General features: G+C 42.4%; 1 protein-coding gene across 1 annotated transcript in view; it reads left to right on the top strand.

Moving 5' to 3' along the window:
• Positions 1–21,067, top strand: part of PPP2R5A (protein phosphatase 2 regulatory subunit B'alpha) — a 57,503-nt gene that overhangs the window by 26,671 nt on the left and 9,765 nt on the right. The window contains exons 2-5 of the mRNA XM_040985642.1: positions 3,390–3,586; positions 11,031–11,132; positions 17,953–18,045; positions 20,660–20,790. Of these exons, the coding sequence (XP_040841576.1) occupies positions 3,390–3,586; positions 11,031–11,132; positions 17,953–18,045; positions 20,660–20,790 (523 nt within the window). The remainder of the gene's footprint in view (positions 1–3,389; positions 3,587–11,030; positions 11,133–17,952; positions 18,046–20,659; positions 20,791–21,067) is intronic.

Consider the following 21,067-nt stretch of genomic DNA (forward strand, 5'->3'; position numbering starts at 1 on the left):
AAAATTAACTTTTTAAAGGATGTGTTGGATTTGAAAACATGAAAAAGGAAATCTCTTAAGGTTCTTCAGGTAGGGAAAGGATTTGAAACAAAGACATCACCTTTAGAGAACAGCAAGAGAACTGCTTTCCCATGACAGCTGAAGTGGAGGAAGGAGAGAATGCAACAGGCCATAAAGGTGGTCACATATTAAAGTGGGATACTGTGCGAGTTCATATTACCTTTAGCATAATGTCGGGGAAAAAAGTTAAACAATTTTAAAGCTCTATTAACACTGAGTTCCCCCCACACCCAAAATTGCCATTATTCAGGAATTATATTAATTTTTTTTAAAAGATTTATTTTTATTATTTTTTATTGGAAAGGCAGATATACAGAGAGGAGAGACAGAGAGGAAGATCTTCCAGCCGATGATTCACTCCCCAAGTGAGCGCAACAGGCCGATGCTATGCCGATCCGAAACCAGGAGCCTCTTCCGGGTCTCCCACGTGGGTGCAGGGTCCCAAAGCTTTGGGCCGTCCTCGACTGCTTTCCCAGGCCACAGGCAGGGAGCTGGAAGGGAAGCGGGGCTGCCGGGATTAGAACCGGTGCCCATATGGGATCCCGGGGGTGCAAGGCGAGGACCTTTAACCACTTGCGCCACCGCGCCGGGCCAATTATATTAATTTTAAAAATACAATAGGTATATTGTCTATTACAGTAAATATTAAATGAAGCTAGAAACTATGGGTATAGAAGTATTTAGAGTTAAGAATATTACTGAGCAAGCAGGAGAACTGCAGGAGCACGCTACTGAGCAGGAACTGAGCAGGTACTGAGCAGCACCCTTGCAGCCTGAGCATCTCCGTTTCACGAGTCGAAAATACATACTCAGTTTGTATTTTTTGGCTTTATACAGTTTGCTTGCAAAAAGTAAAAGCATACTTCTTGTAAGTTTTGTTTTTCAAACTCAGTATCAATAGTAAGCAGACTTTTAGCTATTGATTGAAATCAACCAGTGCCAGTGTTACTTGAAATTAAATGCATATAACCATTTTAGCTTTAAATTTGGTAGAAATCTGGGCACCACATCGTTGTTGTTGTCTTCTTTTTAAAGATTTTTTGTTGTTGTTGTTGGAAAAAGCAGATTTTCATAGAGAAGGAGAGACAAAGAGATCTTCCATCTACTGATTCATTCCCCAGGTGGCCACAACAGTCAGAGCTGAGCCAGTCCAAAGCCAGGAACATTTTCCAGATCTTCCACATAGGTGCAGGGGTCCAAGGACCTGAGCCGTTCTCTGCTGTTTTCCCAGACCATAATCAGAGAGCAGGATGGGAAGTGGAGCAACTGGGACATGAAATGCTACCCATATGGGATACTGGAGGTTGCAGGTGGAGGATTAGCTAGTTGAGCCATCACACTGGCCTCTGGCTGCTGCATTTCTGACCCAGTTCCCTGCTTATATGCCTAAGAAAGCAGCAGAGGATGGCTCAAGTACTTGGGTCCCTGAACCCATGTTGCAGATCAGGAAGAAGCTTCCAGCCTCAGACCGGCCCAGCTCTGGCTATTACAGAGCAGATAAGAGATGACTCTCTGTTTCTCCTCTCTCATTTTTAACTCTGTCTTTCAAATAAAAATAAATTTTTAAAAAACTGCAAAGGATATATCAAAATGTCCCCACTTTGGAGTGGTTTCATAACAAGTGACCCTGATTCCAAAACTTAACCAGAACCATAGCCAGTCATTTCATATATCTGTCAATGTTATGAGGATTCTGAATATCAGCCTTGGATTGTAAACCTCAGCCTTTGTGTACCAGAAACTATCACTGAATCTAGGATAGAATGCTGTAAAAGTTTGTGGTAGAGTGGAGGTATCTTACTAAAAGTTTTTACTGTATAACCACAAATAATAACTTACTTGGAGTCTTCATGCTTTTATTTCAGACAGCATATGAATTTTACTTTCCTTTACAATATATCCATATTTGTCTTATTATGAAACTTATGTTGTAAATTATCAGTGGGTAAGATTAGCCAGTGAAAAATAGGCTGTGTTTATCTTCTGACTTTGTGTAGGGGGCTTAGAATATTCGTATCACTGAATTTTAGGAATACCTTACCAGCTTTTTTTTGCTTTTGACAAAATCTAACACCACTTCATGCTGAAAACCTAAATCAACTTTTTCAGGGCAGCAAGTTACATGTAAGTGCACAGTAATCTTAGTAGCTTCCCGTTCCCAGAGGTTTACAAGCACATGCATCGTTGAGTGGGTTAACGTGCTTCTGTAGACTTTCACCTGTACTGGAGAGTTGTGGTATAACGGGTGAGCATGCTGCCTGCAATACCTGCATCCCATATGTGCATGAGTCCTGGCTGCTGTACTTTCTATCTGGCTCCCTGCTAATGCGCCTGGGAAAAGAGCAGAGGATGGCCAAGTCCTTGGGTCCCTGCACCCACATGGGAGACCTGAATTAAGCTCCTGGCTTCAAATCCACCCAGCCCCAGCGATTGCAGCCATGTGGGGTATGAACTGTCAAATAGATTTCCCTCTATATATCCCTTCCCTCCTCCCTTCTTCCCTCTCACTCTTCTCCTTCTCTCCTTGTCTTTGTTTCTAACTGCCTTTCAAATGAATGTTTTTAAAGTAAAAGTTTAAAGTTAGGTACTGGTTTAAATGAAGGAATAGTTTATGAGCAGATTGTGAACTAAATATCACTTCCTAAATGGCTATAACAGCCAGAGCTGAGCAGATCCAAAGCCAGGTTCTTCCACATCTCCCATGCGAGTGCAGGGTCCCAAGGCTTTGGGCCGTCCTCTTCTGCTTTCCCAGGCCACAGGCAGGGAGCTGGATGGGAAGTGGAGCACCTGGGACACGCATGGTGCCCATATGAGATCCCTGTGCTTGCAGGGCAAGGATTTAGCCATTGAGCCGTTGCGCTGGGCACTGCAGGGAATAGAACTTAACCAGAGTGAGGAGCCTGCCAGAGTGAACTGGGAACACTTTGACACGAGGCAGCTGGGATTTATATACATTTCAGAGGAATTTGAACTTCATTGTCTAATTATTGAAGGATCATTGAAAAATTCTTAATATTATCACATTTATTCTCATTTTAACAAGATTTTAGTCTTTTAAATAGTTTAAAGGATGGAATAAATCAGAAGTGACCATGGTCATGGGGCTAACCAGAGGGACAATTATAACAATTAGGAGTGATTAGGGCAGTGAAATGACAGGTAGATGGATTCCACGTAACGAACTATTTTAGACAGAATTAGGTGGGTACATTTGTCACTAGACTTTTGAGATAGAATTTATTTGTGTGTGTGTAAATAACTCACCAAAGTTCCTGACACCAGGTAAGCTGTGAGTTTGTTTCTGAGGTTTTCTTTATTTCTGTTTCTAGATGCCACCTCGAATGAACAGCAGGAGCTTTTCTGTCAGAAGCTGCAGCAGTGTTGCGTGCTGTTTGATTTCATGGACTCTGTTTCAGACTTGAGGAGCAAAGAGATTAAAAGAGCAACACTGAACGAACTGGTTGAGTACGTTTCAACTAATCGTGGTGTGCTTGTTGAATCAGCCTATTCTGCTATAGTAAAAATGGTAAGCTTCTGGATTTATGTTTCTCAAACAAAATGAAGTAGTGCTTGAGGTGTAGCTATGAATCGGTAATAATTAACATACCGTAAATAAACCGTGTGTCCAATAGCCCATGTGAAGGCTTTTCTATCCATGCCACTGGTGCCGTCGTTGTGTAGCAGTGGCTAGTGGTGACTGTGGAGAGAGCGGAGCTGGAGCTCAGGGGAAGGATGTGTAGATGGGTAGTTAATGTCATGGGAGCCAGGAGTCACCGAGAGAATTTGTAAAGGGGAAATTGAAGCTCAAGGAAAATCTCTGAAGAAGTTAAGGGAGGGAGTCAGGTTTTTAAAGTTCCTACTTCGGACATTTAATGTCGTGTTGTGAACTGTGAAGGCTCAGAACCTTTAAGAAGTCACATAATGCAGGTAGAGTTTCCCTAATCTGAAATCCAAACTGAAATGTTTTGAACATTCGGAACTTTTAAAATATTGTTAGGACAATACAGTGGAATGTTTCAAATTTGGCCTGCTAAGCGGATCACAATCCAAATGCAGGCACCCTGAAAATATTGTAGAAAATTACCTTCTGGTTATACGTATTAGGTGCGTGTGAAACAATCTTATGTGATACTTTGTTATTTATGTGCAAATATTCTAAAATATCTAAAAATAACCCTGCACCTGAAACACTTCTGTTCCCAAGCAGTTTGTGTAAGGGATATTCAAACTGTGAAATATCTATTTAGAGTATCTGGTGTAAAAAATTAATTACTTTCAACATTGTTGAAATAAGGTTATTCAGGATGCTGTAGAATGTAATTCTCCATCATACAGTGGAAATTTGTTTAGCAACCCAGACTTTATTGCATACTGACAGAATGCAGAAATTCGCATGGACTGAGTACATTATCTTAACCTATACTAGTATGTGGAAGCAAATACAAAGTGTAATCTAGCTTCCTTCGTTTCTTTCCCCTAGCCTTGTGTGTGTTCTGAGGAAAGAGCAAAATGGGTAGGAGCAAAGATAAACTTGGCCCTGATACACTGGTTGGGTTTTCTTTGATCTCACTGCACTTGAAGAATTATCACAAGGACTTAAGGAATTTTGTGTATGTTTTTGAAAATAGAAATAAACACACCTGCAGGCTGACGTGGCGCAAGCTAATACTCGGCCTGCCAGCGCTGGCATCCTGTAGGGGCGCCAGTTCGTATCCTGGCTGCTCTGTTTCCTATCCAGCTTTCTGCTTGTGGCCTGGGAAAGCAACAGAGGATAGCCTGGACCTTGGGCCCAACATCCCTGTGGGAGGCCTGAAGAGGCTCCTGACTCCCTGCTGGGGAGCAGCTCAGCTCTGGAAGTGAACCAAAGAATGGAAGACTGTCTCTCCGTCTCTTCTCTCTATGTAATAATTTGCCTTTAGATAAAAATAAATAATTCTTTCTTTTTAAAAAGGCTGAAAAAATTTTAAAGGTTATCTATAGAGATAAAATGAACCAAAATGAAGTTAGCTTCATAAACTCCTAGACAGTAAAAAGGAAGTAACAGTTTGAAATCTAAATACTGGGGTTTTGTTTTATTTTTTAAAGATTCACTTATGTATTTGAAAGGCGGAATGACAGGGAGAAAGAAAAAAAGACTTGGTTCACTCCCCAAATGACAGGACAGCCAGAGAGCCAGACAGCCTATCCTGGTTTCCCACAGAGGTGTCAGGAACCCAGTTTGTTCCCTCAGTTTGCTGCATCCCAGGTACATGGAAAAGCTGGATGAGCCGTGAGAAGGCAGAGCTTGAAACCTGCCATTTACTGTGGGCTGTGAATGTCCGAAGTGACAGCTGGACTGTGGCACCACCGCGCCTGCTCTTGATGCTGCGCTTTGATCAACTTCTTGTGTTTTTTTTATAAGCCTCTTGTTTTTGAGTTTTGTTTTGCTGCATCATTTTAAAAATTCAGAGAAAGGACATTATTTCACATTGTTGCCAATTTGAAATGCTGGGAGCCATTACCTGCTGCCATGCCCGAAGCAGAAGGCTGCAATCGGAAGTGAGACTGAGACTCAGACCCAGGTTCTTCATACAGGAAGTGGGTTCCCAGGAAGCGGCCTAGCCACCAGGCCAATGCCGTCCCCGTGTTCAGGAGTTATGAAAATCCTGGGGTAGAATTTGCTTATATATCATTTTTTTTAATATATTTTTTACAATCTTTACATAGTTTTTTTTATTATTATGTTTTTATTGGAAAGGCAGATATACAGAGAGGAGAGACAGAGAGGAAGATCTTCTGTCCAATGATTCACTCCCCAAGTGAGCACAATGGCCGATGCTATGCCAATCCAAAGCCAGGAGCCTCTTCTGGGTCTCCCACGCAGGTGCAGGGTCCCAAGGCTTTGGGCCGTCCTCGACTGCTTTCCCGGGCCACAGGCAGGGAGCTGGAAGGGAAGCGGGGTGGCCAGGATAGAACCAGCGCCCATATGGGATCCCGGGCGTGCAAGGCGAGGACCTTTAATCACTTGCGCCACCGCACCGGGCCCAGTCTTTACATAGTTAATTAGGGCATAAAGGTTCAAGGGCTATAGAAAATGGGTAAGATTATCATTTCCACACATTTTTTTTTCTACATCTGGGGAAGAAAGGGAGGTAAAGGGAGAAGCCCCACTCAGTCTCCCACCCATCCTAGGTCCCAGATGTGGGGCATGCCCCAAGGGTCTTGCTCAAGTGGTTTTGATAGTTCAACAGTTGTGAATTGCTGCCATTCTTGCCATTCCAAACACGAAGAAATTGAAGAAATCGCTGCAGAATCCACTGGTTTACATAGTCCATCTTAGAGCCTCCGTTTGCCCAGTTTTTCACTGCCAACATGTAGCTGGGGTAGTTGATTGATTTGTTCTGTCCTCTGTCTTTTCATGGTTGGGGATGTGAGTCCAGCAATTCGATTGAGGGGATCTCTAAAGGAACTTTGAGGTGAACCCAGACCAGGTTCTTGTGTGTACTGGCAAGTACAGGGCCCAGTACAGTCCATCATGCAATCAGCTGGTGGTTACAGTTGCTGGGTCAGTTCTATTTCCAGCCCTGTCCTCCACTGGAACCAATGGGTGTTGCAGTCCAGCCTGATTCTGCCCAGCACACACTCGACCTTCACATAAACCAGTGGGAGCTGCAGCCTAGTCGGAGCGACCCACAATAACCCCCACCAGGCCCACCCCCTATGCTGGTTCCCATGCTTGCCAGTATTTGCAGCAGACTGGTCCAGTCTGTCCCACATCCCATACATGTCACTGGACATTGAAGCCTCGTTCAACCCAACCAGCTCCACTATCCAGCCCTCACGGATGCTGTTGGGTGCCCTTCTGTCTAGCTACTCCTGCCCCTGTCCTGGTTTTTGTGCCCTCCAGTGGAAGTGATAACCCAAAAGGGAGGAGCCGACCATTTCCCTTCTAGGCCACTCCCACTCCCAGATTATGCACTCTCCAGGTAGTTCTGCAGTTTAACTTGACAGAATTAACCCCCAAAGCCAGCTTCTGCCAGCTGATGCTGTGGCTAAGCCCAAACAACCCTCACCCACTCTAATTTAGCTTGCACCAGTAGGAATGATCAGCTCAGCCTGGCTTTTCCCTGATCTAGTCCACCTGAGGTGCACAGGTGTTGTAGCCCTGCCTAGTCTGGTCTGCCCCCATCCCAGCCCATGCTCTCCAGTGGGAGTAGCTGTCTGGCAAGGGGACCCTCCTTTATTCCTCCTGCTGGCTCTGCCCCCTCCCTCCTGGTTCTCACGTGTGCTGTTGGGTGCTGCAGTCACATCCCGTACAGGCAGCCTCACCTTGGCATTCCGTAATGTGCACTGGTTTCTGTCGTGACCAAACCTGGCTCGACCCACACTCTGTTCTGGTGCTTGGATTTGCCAGTGGATGACGTGAACTGATTCAGCCTGGTCTGCCCCCGACCCATGCCAAATGTATGCCAGTGGGAAATTTTCCATGACCTGTTCTGGGCTGTTTCCTATCATGCTTCTTGCACTTACTGCAGGGACTGTGTCCTACTGGAGGAGTTTCCCAGGCTCCTCCATCAGAACCTCTCCCAGTGCCAGATTTCGCGTATACCAGCAGGTCCATGAGCCAGCCCTACTTCGTTCACCTCCTGTCCTAGCAGGAACAGTGGCCTTTCCTAACTGACCTTCAACCCATTCAGGTTCTTACTGTTGGATGTTTCAGCCCAGCCACAGCTTGTCCATACCCATATACAGCTCACACTTGGCTCAGTAGGGGCTGAGACCTAGCCTAGTCCATCCCATATCTACCCTGCTCCTCTAGAGCACAAGATGGTGCTGGAGTGTAGCCTGGCTTGGTGCATCCAGTCCCAGTCCACACTTGTGCCAAGGGAGACTACAACCTTATCCTGATCAGAACACAGCCCCCCAATCCAGCCCATGTGCTCCCTGGCGGGAATCTCCACCCTGGGTGTCCCCTTAGCTCCCCTACCGGGTCTGTTCCTAACCATATATTGTGTGCATGCCAGTGGTTGCTCTGACTCATCTTGGCACAGCCCCTCACCTGTTCCGGCTCTAGCCTTAGATGCTGTGGCTTAGCATTCCCTGGCTCATGCAGACCAGTAGGTGTAAGAGCCTAGCTCAGCATGATCTGTGCTCCATCCTGATTTTTAATTTTGCTGGAGAGCTAAGGTTTGCTCGGCCTTGCCTGGTCCACCCCGTTCCATTACCAACCCATACATTAGCCAGCCATTGGAGCTACTTTGCCCAGCTTGTCCGACTCCCAGGTCTGGACCATGTGTTTACCAGCAGGAGCTATGACCCACCAGGGGAGTTTCCCAAATTCCTCCGCTCAACCCATTCCCTGACCCAGTTCTCATACATGCCATTAGGTTTTAGGCCAGTGCCTGGAATAGTCTAGCCTTCCATTTGGCCTTGTATGAGCTGGTGAACATTGTAGCCCAGCCTACCCCACACCCTGTTTAGGATGCACATTTGGGTGCTGTGGCCTTGACCAGCCCAGACTGTTGTCGGTTCCTTTGCCCATGAGTGATGGCATGCTTCTTGGTCACACCTAGCTTAGTCCATCACCACCCCAACTCTTGAGCTAGCCACTGGGGCTAGTATTTCCACAGGTTTTGGCCCACATATCCCCCCGAATAATCTACCCCCCGGATATGGTTCTCTCGTGTGCTAGTTAATGTCATGGCCCTGCCTAATGTGACCCGTCTCCTGATCCATCATCATGTCAAGTAATAGGATATGAGCCTGCTAGACAAGCGCTGAGCCTTAGCTTTTGCATGGATTGGTATTCGGTGGTCAGCACTGTTCAGTGATTACAAGTTCTACACAGGATTTGAAGGAGTTTGGTGTAGCAGTTTTATCCATAAGTATGATCTGGTCCCTCCCCTCCAACCTACCAGGTCTCATTACCCTTACTTCCCTTCAAAGGAAATGTTACTCTGTCATTGGGAATTTTAGGATTGAGTCACATCCCAGAAGCACAGTGGGTTCAACATGGAGAGCTTCCTAAGCAGCAATTCAAAACCCCAAAACCCCAGAGCTCCCCGCTGGGCGGCCAACAGGCAGAGCCAGGTGCCAGATGGTGCTCTGGCCCCCCAGGGACAGCTCACCATGTGTACGCGGTGGCTGGAATTGGGGCTCCGAGCATGGGATGGCCCAGCCTGGCCATCTATATATAAATTCTGAAACCAAAGTGTATGTGTTGCACACATGTACTCCGTTTTTAAGTGAGAGCCTACCTGTCTCACTCAGTCCTTGAAGCTCTCTGAATATTTGTCCCGTGCAGTTACTCTTATTTGACAACAAAGTCAACTTTTGTCTTTCACTACTGACAATTATAAGTATGCTGTCAAGGGCAAATTATGCTTTGTTAGGACACTTATTTCCTCTTTCAAATTCTTTCTCTGGCTTTTTGCTCTCTCAAATTGATGTCCTGCCAAGCTCGATTGGCATTTCTCGAGCACTGGCTTTGAGTTCCGGCTGGTTGGATTCTGGCTTCTTGCCAGCTGAGTCTGTTGTAGTAAGTTACTGTTAGCTGGTTGCCATTTCATTAAAGTAGCGGGGAATCTGTCATGTGTCAACATCAGGTGTCACTCGTCTTTCCCTCTGTCCTCTGAGAATTTTATCTTAATCCCACAATAGTTTGATCTTACAGGTTTATTAAGCCTGCTAGTTCTGTCAGTCTGTTCAACACTCTTAGCAAGAATTTGGGTTGTAGGCACAGAATATCAATTGCTAAAGAAAACCTGCATTCTGAGATAGATAATGTGAAGGCTAAGAGTATAAGATATATTTTATTGAGTATAAAATAAAATGCTCCGGGTTTGAGAGGTTCATATGTTTTTTTAAAGTCCCAGAGTAGATGAAGCAGTAAGTTACGGCCTCGTGAGGTTTATGCCGGTGACAACTGTGCAGGCATTGTGTCCCTTCCCTCCTGTGCCTTGATGTGGCATATATACGGAACTTCAAAAATGTAATGGAAAAACAGAATTAAAAGCTAAATTTGATGTAAAAAATTTTCTGAAATGCCACTTTTTTAAAAGATTTATTTTTATTTAATTGGAAAGTCAGATATACAGAGAGAAGAGAAAGAGAGGAAGATTTTCCATCCCTTGGTCCAGTCCCCATGTGGCTGCAAGGGCCAGGGCTGAGCTGATCTAAAGCCAGGAGCCAGGAGCCAGGAGCCTCCTCTGGGTCTCCCACATGGGTGCAGGGTCCCAAGACCTTGAGCCTTCCTCAACTGTTTTCCCAGGCCATAAGCAGGGAGCTGGATAGGAAGCAGGGCAGCCGGGATTAGGACTAGTGCCCTTATGGGATCCTGGTGCATGCAAGGCAAGGACTTTAGCAGCTAGGCTACTGTGCCAGGCCCATGCCTCCTTTTTTATAGCATATATTTTCTTTTGAACTTTTTGAAGACTATCAAATATGTATAGATTTCAAAATTTTTTGCACCAAAATAAACTTTCAATCCCATTTTACACTTTTGAAATATCATTATATACATACATAAATATATGGAGAACTATACATATTTATGGAAACATGTTTATCAAACTTTAAAGTATTAGGCAAGTGTAGTCTGTGACCTGAGCTTGAATGTGTGAGGTTGTAGAAAGACAAAGCAGTCAAGTTGGAGACAGTAACTTCACTCTTATTCTCCAAATTCACTCTTCTTCCCAATCTCTTCCCACTTTATTTTAAGCAAAACGTGGAAAGGATGACTTGTAATTTGAGGGAGAAAATCCAGGGTTAGCCTGTCATCTCGAGTCTGGGGTCTGAGGATATCAGTTACCAGAGAAGAGGGAGCAACCATCTGCCTTCTCACACCCGGAAGAGGTTCCTGGATTTTGAATGAAGCTTACTAACACCACTTAACTTTTTAGTTAAATAAAGTGATTTAAAAATTTTTTAGTTCTGCATTGTTAAACTTGACTATGCAACAGGATAAATCTGAATTTATTTTTTCTTTACAGATCAGTGCTAACATCTTTCGTACGCTCCCTCCAAGTGACAACCCGGATTTCGATCCAGAAGAGGATGAACCCACGCTTGAAGCCTCCTGGCCTCACATACGAGTACGGACATAACTCATCACGTTATGACCTTTCGTGTTATTTCTGATAAAGTCATTATTTTCTCTTTAAAAGCTTAGTATTTAAAATATTTGGCTTTTGTTTTCTTAGCATTGTTTCCTTTCCCTAAGTACTGTTTTTTTTTTATGTGATTAAAAAAATTTACCAAATTGTTTTAATTGTACATTTAAGTGGTACAAGCAACACCACTATCTAGATCCAGAATTTTGTCAAAACCTACTTGTCATTTAGCAGTTAATCCCCATGCATTCGTCTTCGTAGCCCCTGCAACTACTAATCTGCTTTATATGTAAGTTTGCCTGTTTCAATGTTGAATATAATTGAAATCATGTTTTCAGGGTTCATCAATGTGGTAGCACTTAGCAGTACTTCATTCTTTTTCAAGGCTGAATACTATTCCATTGTGGGAATATGTCATGTTTATTTGTTCATTGGTTGATGGACATTTTTCGCTCTTGTAACTAGAACTTGTTAATGACATTGATGTGCAAGAGTGTTTTCTTTACTGTTTTTTTTTTTTTTTTCAAAGATTGCTTGAAAGGCAGAGTTAGAGACAGAGATCTTCCATCTGATGGTTCACTGCTCAGATGACCACGACAGCCAGGGCTGGGCAAGGTCAAAGCCAGGAGCCCCGAGCTTCATCCAGGTCTCCAGGGGTTAAAGTACTTGACATCCACTGCTTTCCCAGGCGCGCTAACAGAACAGCCAGGACTTGACCTGGAATCCATATGGGACACCTGCACTGCAGGTGGCAGCCTCACCTGCTGTGTCACAGCATGAAGCTCCCATGTACAAGTTTGTATTTGAATACTTGTTTCACACAAAATTTACTTTTATCATTTACCTCACAATGTTCTCTGGCTGTATGTGATCATTAGTTACTTGGAAATGTGACGGTCGGGTACTTGGGACTTTCCCAGATTTCCCTGTCTAGCTGATTTCTGATGTTGTATTGTGTTCAGAGGACATGGTTGGTACGATTTCAGTCTTTGTATTGAGACGAGACCATGCCCAGTGTCCAGCCTGTCCCAGAGAATGTCTCATGTATGCTTGTGAAAAATGCCTTGTTGTTGGACTGTGCTGTTGAAGGCCATTAGATCGATTTGGTTGATAGGGTTCTTCTACTTTCCTTGTTGATCTTCTGTCTGTTGAATGTACGATAATATCATCATAGAATGTGAGATAATATCACATAGAACGGCCTATTTCTCTTTTCAGTTCTGTAAGTTCTTCAGTTATTTTGGGGCCCATCTGTGTTGATAGCAGGTACATCTTCCTGCTACCTGATTTCCACCACTGCAGCATGTCCCTTTGTCTAGTAACAATTGTGTGTTGAGTTTATTTCATATGATATTAGTGTGGCCATTCTAGCTCTCTCAGTGATATATTTTTTTTCCATCTTTTGACTTTTAATCTCTTTGTCTCTTTGAGTCTGTGGTATGTCTTTTAAATAGCATCTAGTTGAATCATTTAACAGTTTTTTTAAACAGTTTTGAAAGTCTGTGTCTTCCAAATAGGAGTTTTAGTTCATTTACATTTTAATGTCATTACTGATTAGGTATGATTTAATTTTCCCTAATTTTAATTTTCCATAATTTTATTATGTCTTCTTTTGTTCCTCTGCTTGGTCATTACTCTCATCTTTTTGTGCTGAGTAGATATTTTCTAAAGTGCCATTTAAAATCCCTTGTTTCTATATGTTTTAAAATTATTTCCTTTGTGGTTGCCCTGGGGATTACAGTTAGCATTTTAAAACAATGTAGTGTGGTTTAATTCTAATTTCAATAGCGCACAAAACTGGTTTAGTTGCTTCTAGCCACTCCCCTTTCTTCTTGGTATTATTGTCATACAGGGTTCATCTTTATACATTTGTGTCTACCACACAATTTTATAAGTATTACTTTCTGTGGTTGCTTTGTAGAAGAGAAACATAAAAGTTATAATATCTTCATTCACTGTAACAGAATATTAATGAGCAATGGAGAGAAATGGAAGGAACAAAACAAAGGTCATTTTAGTACTAGGTTATTGGTTATATGTTTTCATTTAATTATTACCATATAAGTTTATTATTTTCTTTCCTATTACTGCTATTTATTGAGAACCAAAAGTAAATTTTCTGTATACTTGCTTTCAGATAAGTAGGATAGTTGGCTGCTATACTATTCTGAAATAGATTATGTAGTATTTTAATTTTTATTAATTACTTTAGTGACACATATAATTATGGTTTAATAATATGATATACTGACTAGACCATAGATTTTTTTAATAGTAATAGCATGTATTTTTTTTAATAAGGAGGCTTTTCTCTGGGTCTCATATATTCTATATAATTAAAATTTCAGACTAGCGGCATAAATATTTACAGTATGCACCTTTATATTCTAATAATTCTTGGATAGATACTTTAATTTTGACTATTTCCATGTGTTAAGACTCCAGAATAATAAGGATTGCAGCCTAATACACTTTTTAAGAGATTTATGTATTTTTATTAGAAAGGCAGGTTTACAGAGAGAAGGAAAGACAGAGAAAGATCTTCCATCTGCTGGTTCATTTCCCAAATGACCACAACAGCTGAAGCTGAGCCAATCCGAAGATTGATTGATTGATTTATTTGAAAGTTAGAGGGTGGAAGGACCTAGAGAGATCTTCCATCCTCTGGTTTGATTCCCAGATGGCTGCAGTTGCCAGGGCTGAGCCAGGCCAGGCCCAAGCCGGGAACTGCAGCTGGATCTCCCACGTGGGTGACAGGGTCCCAAACACTTGGGACATCTTTTGCTGCATTTCCCAGAACACAAGCAGGGAGGTGTATTGGAAGTAATGCAGCTGGAACATAAACAGGTGCTCATCCAGGCAGCTGCCATCACAGGTGGCAGCTTTACTCGCTATGCTGTCCCCGTAGTACTCTAACTTTTGTCTTCAGGTAGAGAGTGTTTATATTATGCTTTGACTTTCTAGGTTGTAAGTAGTTATCATTTCTTTAAAGACTTACTTATTTGAAAGGCAGTGCTCCTGTCAGTGGGTTCACTGCCCAAATGACACCACCACCCAAATTTGATCCAGGCCAAAGCCAGGAGCCCGAAACTCCATCTGGACAAGTGGCAGAGACTCGAGTATTTAGACCATCTTCCACTGCTTTCCTAGATACTTCAGCAGGGAGCCGGAACAAAGGCGGAGCAGGCTGGACTCTAACTGGCTATCTAATATGGGATGCCATTTTTGCATGCAGCAGTTTAAGGCAGTAATTTGTTGCTATTCTTTACTTTCTAATGGGGCAGAGAGCTGAGAGAGCAAACCCTGCACTTAACATTTCAAGGCACATGAAAAACCTGTCCTTTTTTCACATTATTATTTATGGGGGGAAAAAAAGATTATTTTTGTTTGTCTATTTCAGATTCTTAAGTAAATAAAATCTTTAGTGTTTATCATATTCCAGGTAATGCTGGCATTTAATATATAACTCACATAGTTCAGTGTGTGTTAATCCTCATCAATTTAATAGAGTAAGTCAATTTTTAAAACATTTTACTTTAAAAAAAAGATTCATTTATTTTTATTGGAAAGGCAGATTCACAGAGAGGAAAAGACAGAAAAAATCTTCCATCCACTGGTTCACTCCCCATGTGGCCACAATGGCCAGAGCTGAGCTGCTAGAGGGCCAGGAGCTGGGAGCTTCCTCCAGGTCTCCCATGTGGGTGTGGGTTCCCAAGGCACTGGGCCATCCTCTACTGCTCTCCCAGGCCACAAGCAGAGAACTAGATGGGAAGTGATGCAGTGGGACACAAACCGACACACATATGGGATCCTGGCATGTGCAAGGCAAGGATTTAGCCACTGAGCCATCTTGCTGGGCACATTATTTTACTTTTAATTGATACTGGTTAATGCATGTTCCCTGAAAGGTGCCCTTTATTTACTTGTAGACAACTAAAGTTGTGTCTCTTGGCCAAACGTTTCAAGTCCTTTTCCTTACAGATCTTATTTCTAATACTTGCAGAACCTTCTCTTAAAGATTTTAGTGATGAACACCAGAATTTTACAGATTCTATGTTTTATTTTTCAAAAAAGATTTATCTTCATTGGAAAGACAGATTTACAGAGAGAAAGAGAGACAGAAAGATCTTCCATTTGCTGGTTCACTCCCCAAATGGCTGCAATGGCCAGGGCTGGGCTGATCGGAAACCAGGAACTTCTTCCAGGTCTTCCATGTTGGGTAGGACCATAAGCAGGGAGGTGAATTGGGAGTGGAGAAGCCAGGATATGAACCCATATGGGATGCCAGAGCCACAGGTGGAGGATTTGCCTGTTAGACCACCGTGCCAGCCCCTATTTTATTTTAACCACCTTAGGAAAGACATAATCGGAAGCGAGTAGCCTGGTAAGATCATTCTACCTTCCTTTTCTCAGCCATCTTTTTTTTTTTTTAATTGACACATTTGTTAAGGCAGAGACCTCCCATCCACTGGTTCCTTCCCAAATGCCTGCAACAGTCTAGGTTGCACTAGGATGAAACTAGGCACCCGGACACCATCTGGGTCTCCCAACTGCGTGGCACAGGCCCAGGTGACTGGGCTGTCTTGTGCTGCACATTAGCCAGGAGTGCAGTGTGGTACAGCTGGGACTCCAACTGGCTGCTCCTAAAGGCTACTGGCATTGCTAGCAGAAGCTTAAATAGCCAGGCCATGGAATCAGGCAAATGGCCCCAAGTACTCACCTTTTGGGATATTTGGGGGATTTACCAAAATAAAGGGACCCAGGATTACATTAAACATTTGTAAAGTTTACACCAGTGAACTTATTACTCCATTGCTGAAACATTTATTCTTTAAAATTTTGTTTCTTGAATTCTTGGAGGAAATTGTTCCTTCATAAAGAACAGAAAGAACCTCCCTGCTTTATGGCCTGGGAGGGCAGTGAAGGATGGCCAAGTCCTTGGGCTCTTACACACACGTGGGAGACCTCAAAGAAGAGTCCGGAGATGGATGCCTGGCTTCGGGTCACTAAGCTCTGGCCATCACGGCCATTTGGGGAGTGAACTGGCGGATGAAAGATTCTGTGTATCTCTTTCTGTAATATCTGCCTTTTAAATAAAAATGAATAAATCTTTTTAAAAAATCTTGAAGAAAGTATAACTTTAAAAAATACATATTGTGGGCCCGGCAGTGTGGCCTAGCAGCTAAAGTCCTTGCCTTGAACATGCCAGGATCCCATATGGGCGACGGTTCTAATCCCGGCAGCTCCACTTCCCATCCAACTCCCTGCTTGTGGCCTGGGAAAGCAGTTGAGGATGGCCCAAAGCCTTGAGACCCTGCACCCATGTGGGAGACCTGGAAGAAGTTCCTGGATCCTGGCTTTGGATCAGCATAGCATCGGCTGTTGGACGGAAGATTTTCCTCTCTGTCTCTCCTCCTCTCTGTATATCTGACTTTCCAATAAAATAAAATAAATCTTTTAAAAAAAATACATATCGTTGGGCCCAGCATGATGGATCTGTGGCTAAATCCTTACCCATAGAGGTGCCAGTTCATATCCTGGCTGCTCTACATCCCACCTGCTTGTTGCCAGGGAAAGCAATAGCAGGTGGCCCAAAGCCTTTGGACCCTGCACCCCTGTGGGAGACCCAGAGGAAGCTACTGGCTCCTAATCAAGCTCGGCTCTAGCCTTTGTTGGGGAGTGAACCAGCAAATGGAAGGGCTTTCCCTTCTCTATAAATCTGACCTGCCTCTCCAATAAAAATATGTGTATATTTTAAAATACATATACATATATCATCTATGAATAAAACTTTATCAACTTGTTTTTCTCATTGAATATTTAATTCATAAAAATTAGGTAACACTAGATAAGCTTTGGGCAAATGGATCAAGCAAATTTTTTACTCAGATCCCCACCTGCTGTTAGCTCTCTGTTAATGAATGGTGGTAGAAGTGTGTAGTCACGGTGAGTGACAGGCCTACGTCATGCTTTTTCTGTGCTGCAGCCCGTGCGTTCACTGTGCTGCTCTCCTCACCTCCGCACTGTGTGTGTTACTAGATGTTACTGAATGACAGCTTTCACTTTGGGATCTAAACCTCCCTTTTTAATGTTAGGATGCTAAATTCATACACTGCTTAACAGTTAATAAATGACGGTAACTTATAGCTGTTAGGGTGTAAGAAACACAGCTTGTGAGCCTGCTGTGCCTTCTGCTGTGTCCACTGCAGCAGACACATTCCTTCCTGTGCCGTGAACTTTAGCAGCTCATTCATCACTGCCCAAGGGAAAGGAAATTGTGCTGATTTTAATTTTTCTCACTGTAGTTTTATGGGAAGATTGAAAATTTTTAATTTCTGGTGGCAAACTACTTTTACCTGGAGTTTTCTGACCTTACATTTATCTAAGGAACTCTAGGGATTTAAAAAAATATCTATTTATTTATTTCGATTGGTAAGGTTAAGAGTAAGCTTAAATATATGTTAACTTGAGCTAGGTTAGCAGTCCTCTGGCAGGGGTGTGTGGAGTATTTTGTGTCTCAATATATTATACACCTCATCTTCAGCTTCTGCAATTTAACATTTTTCAGTGAGTAATACAAACTAATAAATATACCTTTAAGTTTACTAGTTTAGTAGAAAAACTTTATTAATATAAAGGTTTTTTAAATTGCATTTTTAAAAAAATTTTTTTACCAGCTTACCTTTGGCTGAGATCTGAAAGCTCCCTTCTAAATTGCTGTGGGGGCAGGTGCGCTTTGCTTATAAAGCAATCAGGGTAGAATTTTAGAGGTGTCATCTTAGCTTTTGTTTTTCTCTTGCAGTTGGTATATGAATTCTTCCTGAGGTTTCTGGAGAGCCCTGATTTCCAGCCTAGTATTGCTAAGCGATACATTGATCAGAAATTTGTACAACAGGTAAGGAACTCTTAAATTTTCTCATATTCATTATAGCAATGGATTATTCAAATTGTGATAGTCTTTCAAAAACTAATGGTTTATCTCAGTTTGACAGCATTTAATGTTCTTGTCAATTAGAAAAATGAGACAGCTCTGAGAATACGAATATTTTTATTAAGAGTAAACTTATAATTATGCTACGCAATCCTAAATTCTCAGTTATTTTATAGAGATCAGGAAAGCTAATTTTGCATAATATCTGAGAATATTACCTATGACCATTTAATCTAAAAGTCAAACTTTCGTTTTAGGTTTTTGGGGTTTTGAACTTTTATTTTGCCATGTCTTTTATGGAAATGAATCATTACTAAGTGTTTCGGCATTAGCCTTCTTCCTTGTCATACAGTACAGAGAGTAGAGTACCCCTAAAAAGCTTTTAACTATCAGAGTCAGAATAGATTTATTTTTACTTGAAAGTCAGATTTATAGAGACAGACAGATTTTCCATTCCCTGGTTCATACTCCAGGTGGCTGCAACAGCCAGAGCTGAGCTGACCCAAAACCAGGCAACAGGAGTTTCTGAGTCTCCCACGCGGGTGCAGGGTGCCAAAGCTTTGGGTTGTCCTCCGCTGCCCTCCCAGGCCATGCATTACCAAGCAGGGCGCTGGATGGGAAATGGAGCAGCTAGAACACAAATTGGCACCCATATGGTATCCTGGTGCTTTGCAAGGGCAGGATTAGGCAGCTGAACCACTGTGTTGGGCCAGATTCCTGGTTTTGTGTGCTGCATCTATTTATATTTGAAAGTAAATTCTTTGGACTTGAAGTAGATGACAAAGGTTCTTTAATATTTTGCCCCTGAAGATTTACTTGTATTAAAATACATTTGTTCCTGGGCCCGGCGCGGTGGCACAGTGGTTAAGGTCCTCGCCTTGCACGCCCAGGATCCCATATGGGCACCGGTTCGAATCCCGGCAGCCCCGCTTCCTATCCAGCTCCCTGCCTGTGGCCCGGGAAAGCAGTCGAGGATGGCCCAAAGCTTTGGGACCCTGCACCCACGTGGGAGACCCGGAAGAGGCTCCTGGCTTCGGATTGGCATAGCATCAGCTGTTGCACTCACTTGGGGAGTGAATCATTGGTGGGAAGATCTTCCTCTCTGTCTCTCCTCTTTGTATATCCGTCTTTCCAATAAAGATAAAATAAATATTTATTTAAAAAAATACATTTGTTCCTGAAGTAGACATGATGGCCTTGACCTTCATAATTCTGTCCCCAGTTCTCAAGTAAACTGAACATCCAGACTTGAATTTTAGTATCTTAAGTGTGGAATTTTGCCATTTTTAATTACAATGATTTGAACTGAATTTACCAGGGATAGTAATATAATTCCTATACTACAGATACTTTTTGCGGGAGCCTCTGCCATGCTTTAACAATCTGTTGAATACAGATCAAAAACTAAGCAGCTCATTGGCTTGGAAGACGTATTGATATGACTGGTTGTCCATCACTATGGGGTTTGAGATGTGCAATTTAAGATAGAATAGTATGAAAACTTGTGATGAGATCCAGAGCTTGCCATTCAGTATGATTATCAATCCTAATGTACCAACTCTGCTTATTTCAGATAGTCTGTGTTTTCAAGAAAATCCAGTGTTTCATTTAAAGACAGTAATGTTTTGACAGAAAAAAATTTACCACCTTAGAATGGAAATTTTAGATCTTGACTTTAAGGTCTCACCCCGTGCTTTGCTGAAGAGTTGTATAGCCTTATAGCAGAATGCTGACTGGGTTGTTAAAATATGTATGTATATTTATTTGAACTGCATTGTCACAGAAGAAGTCAAGATCTGCTGGTTCACTCCCCATATGGCTTCAACAGCCAGGGCTGGGCAAGCTCGAAGCCAGGAGCCTGGAGTTCTGTTGGGCACTCTGTGTGGCAGAGGCCCAGGAACTGGGCCACCAACTGCTGCCACCTGGCACATTCCAAGATTAGCTGGCTGAAAGGCAGAGCAGCCAAGACGCTGAGGCTCTGGTATAGGATGCTGGCCACCACTGCACCACAGCATGGGCCCCTGCTTTTAATAGGTTTTCAATCGCTAGCTGACTTCAAGTGTAATAAAATTTTTCCAGTACTACCAATAATTCGTCCTAAAAACTGAATATGAATTTCTAAGCCGTTGCCAAACGTGACCCTCTGGAAGTTATTATCATAAAATTAACAAAGAGGTAGATTTGTTTGTATGATACAAATGATATCATCTAGTAATCTAATATACTTTAGGAATTTCTTCTTTACAAGCCTTTAAATTAATGGCTTAATCTAAAAAAATGATAGGTATTTTGGTTTACTATTAGCATTAAAATTTTCTCAAATATTAATATTCAAAATTGTGAGCCATGTCAGAAGTAGGATAGTATTTCAAAATGTGGCAAAACAAATAATTTGTGTATTGTTTCTTTAAAAAAAAATGAAATTAGTAGGAAAACCACTTTTTGGCTTACCAAATAATTCTTGCTGAACAAAGCCAAAGAAAATCTTAAAACTTTTAAGATTTCATGGAGTCTTCAAATAAAGTGGAGTTCCAGCTCGATTATTTTTTAAAAGTAATTTCTCAGATTTCTTTTAAAGCTCCTGGAGCTTTTTGATAGTGAAGATCCCAGAGAACGTGACTTTCTGAAGACTGTTCTGCATCGAATTTATGGGAAATTCCTTGGATTAAGAGCATTCATCAGAAAACAAATCAACAACATTTTCCTCAGGTAAAGTAGTTATATATTCATAGCACTTTTCTTATCTACCTAGCATCCTTTTAAGTTCAACATTGAATTTCAAAAATTAATGTTTATTACATAAAATATGCAGAAAGATTATTTTATTTGAAATACAGAATTAGAGATCTACCACCCACTGGTTCACTCCCCAAATGACCACAGTGGCTGGAGGTGTGCCAGGAGCTTCTTCCAGGTCTCCGCAGCAGGTGCTGGGTCCCAAGGACTTGAGCCATCCTTTGCTGCCTTCCCAGGCCAGCAGCAGGAA

This window comes from Ochotona curzoniae, unplaced genomic scaffold (assembly GCF_017591425.1).
Source record: "Ochotona curzoniae isolate NIBS_2020 unplaced genomic scaffold, NIBS_Ocur_1.0 contig_430, whole genome shotgun sequence".
Classification (NCBI taxonomy): Eukaryota; Metazoa; Chordata; class Mammalia; order Lagomorpha; family Ochotonidae; genus Ochotona; species Ochotona curzoniae.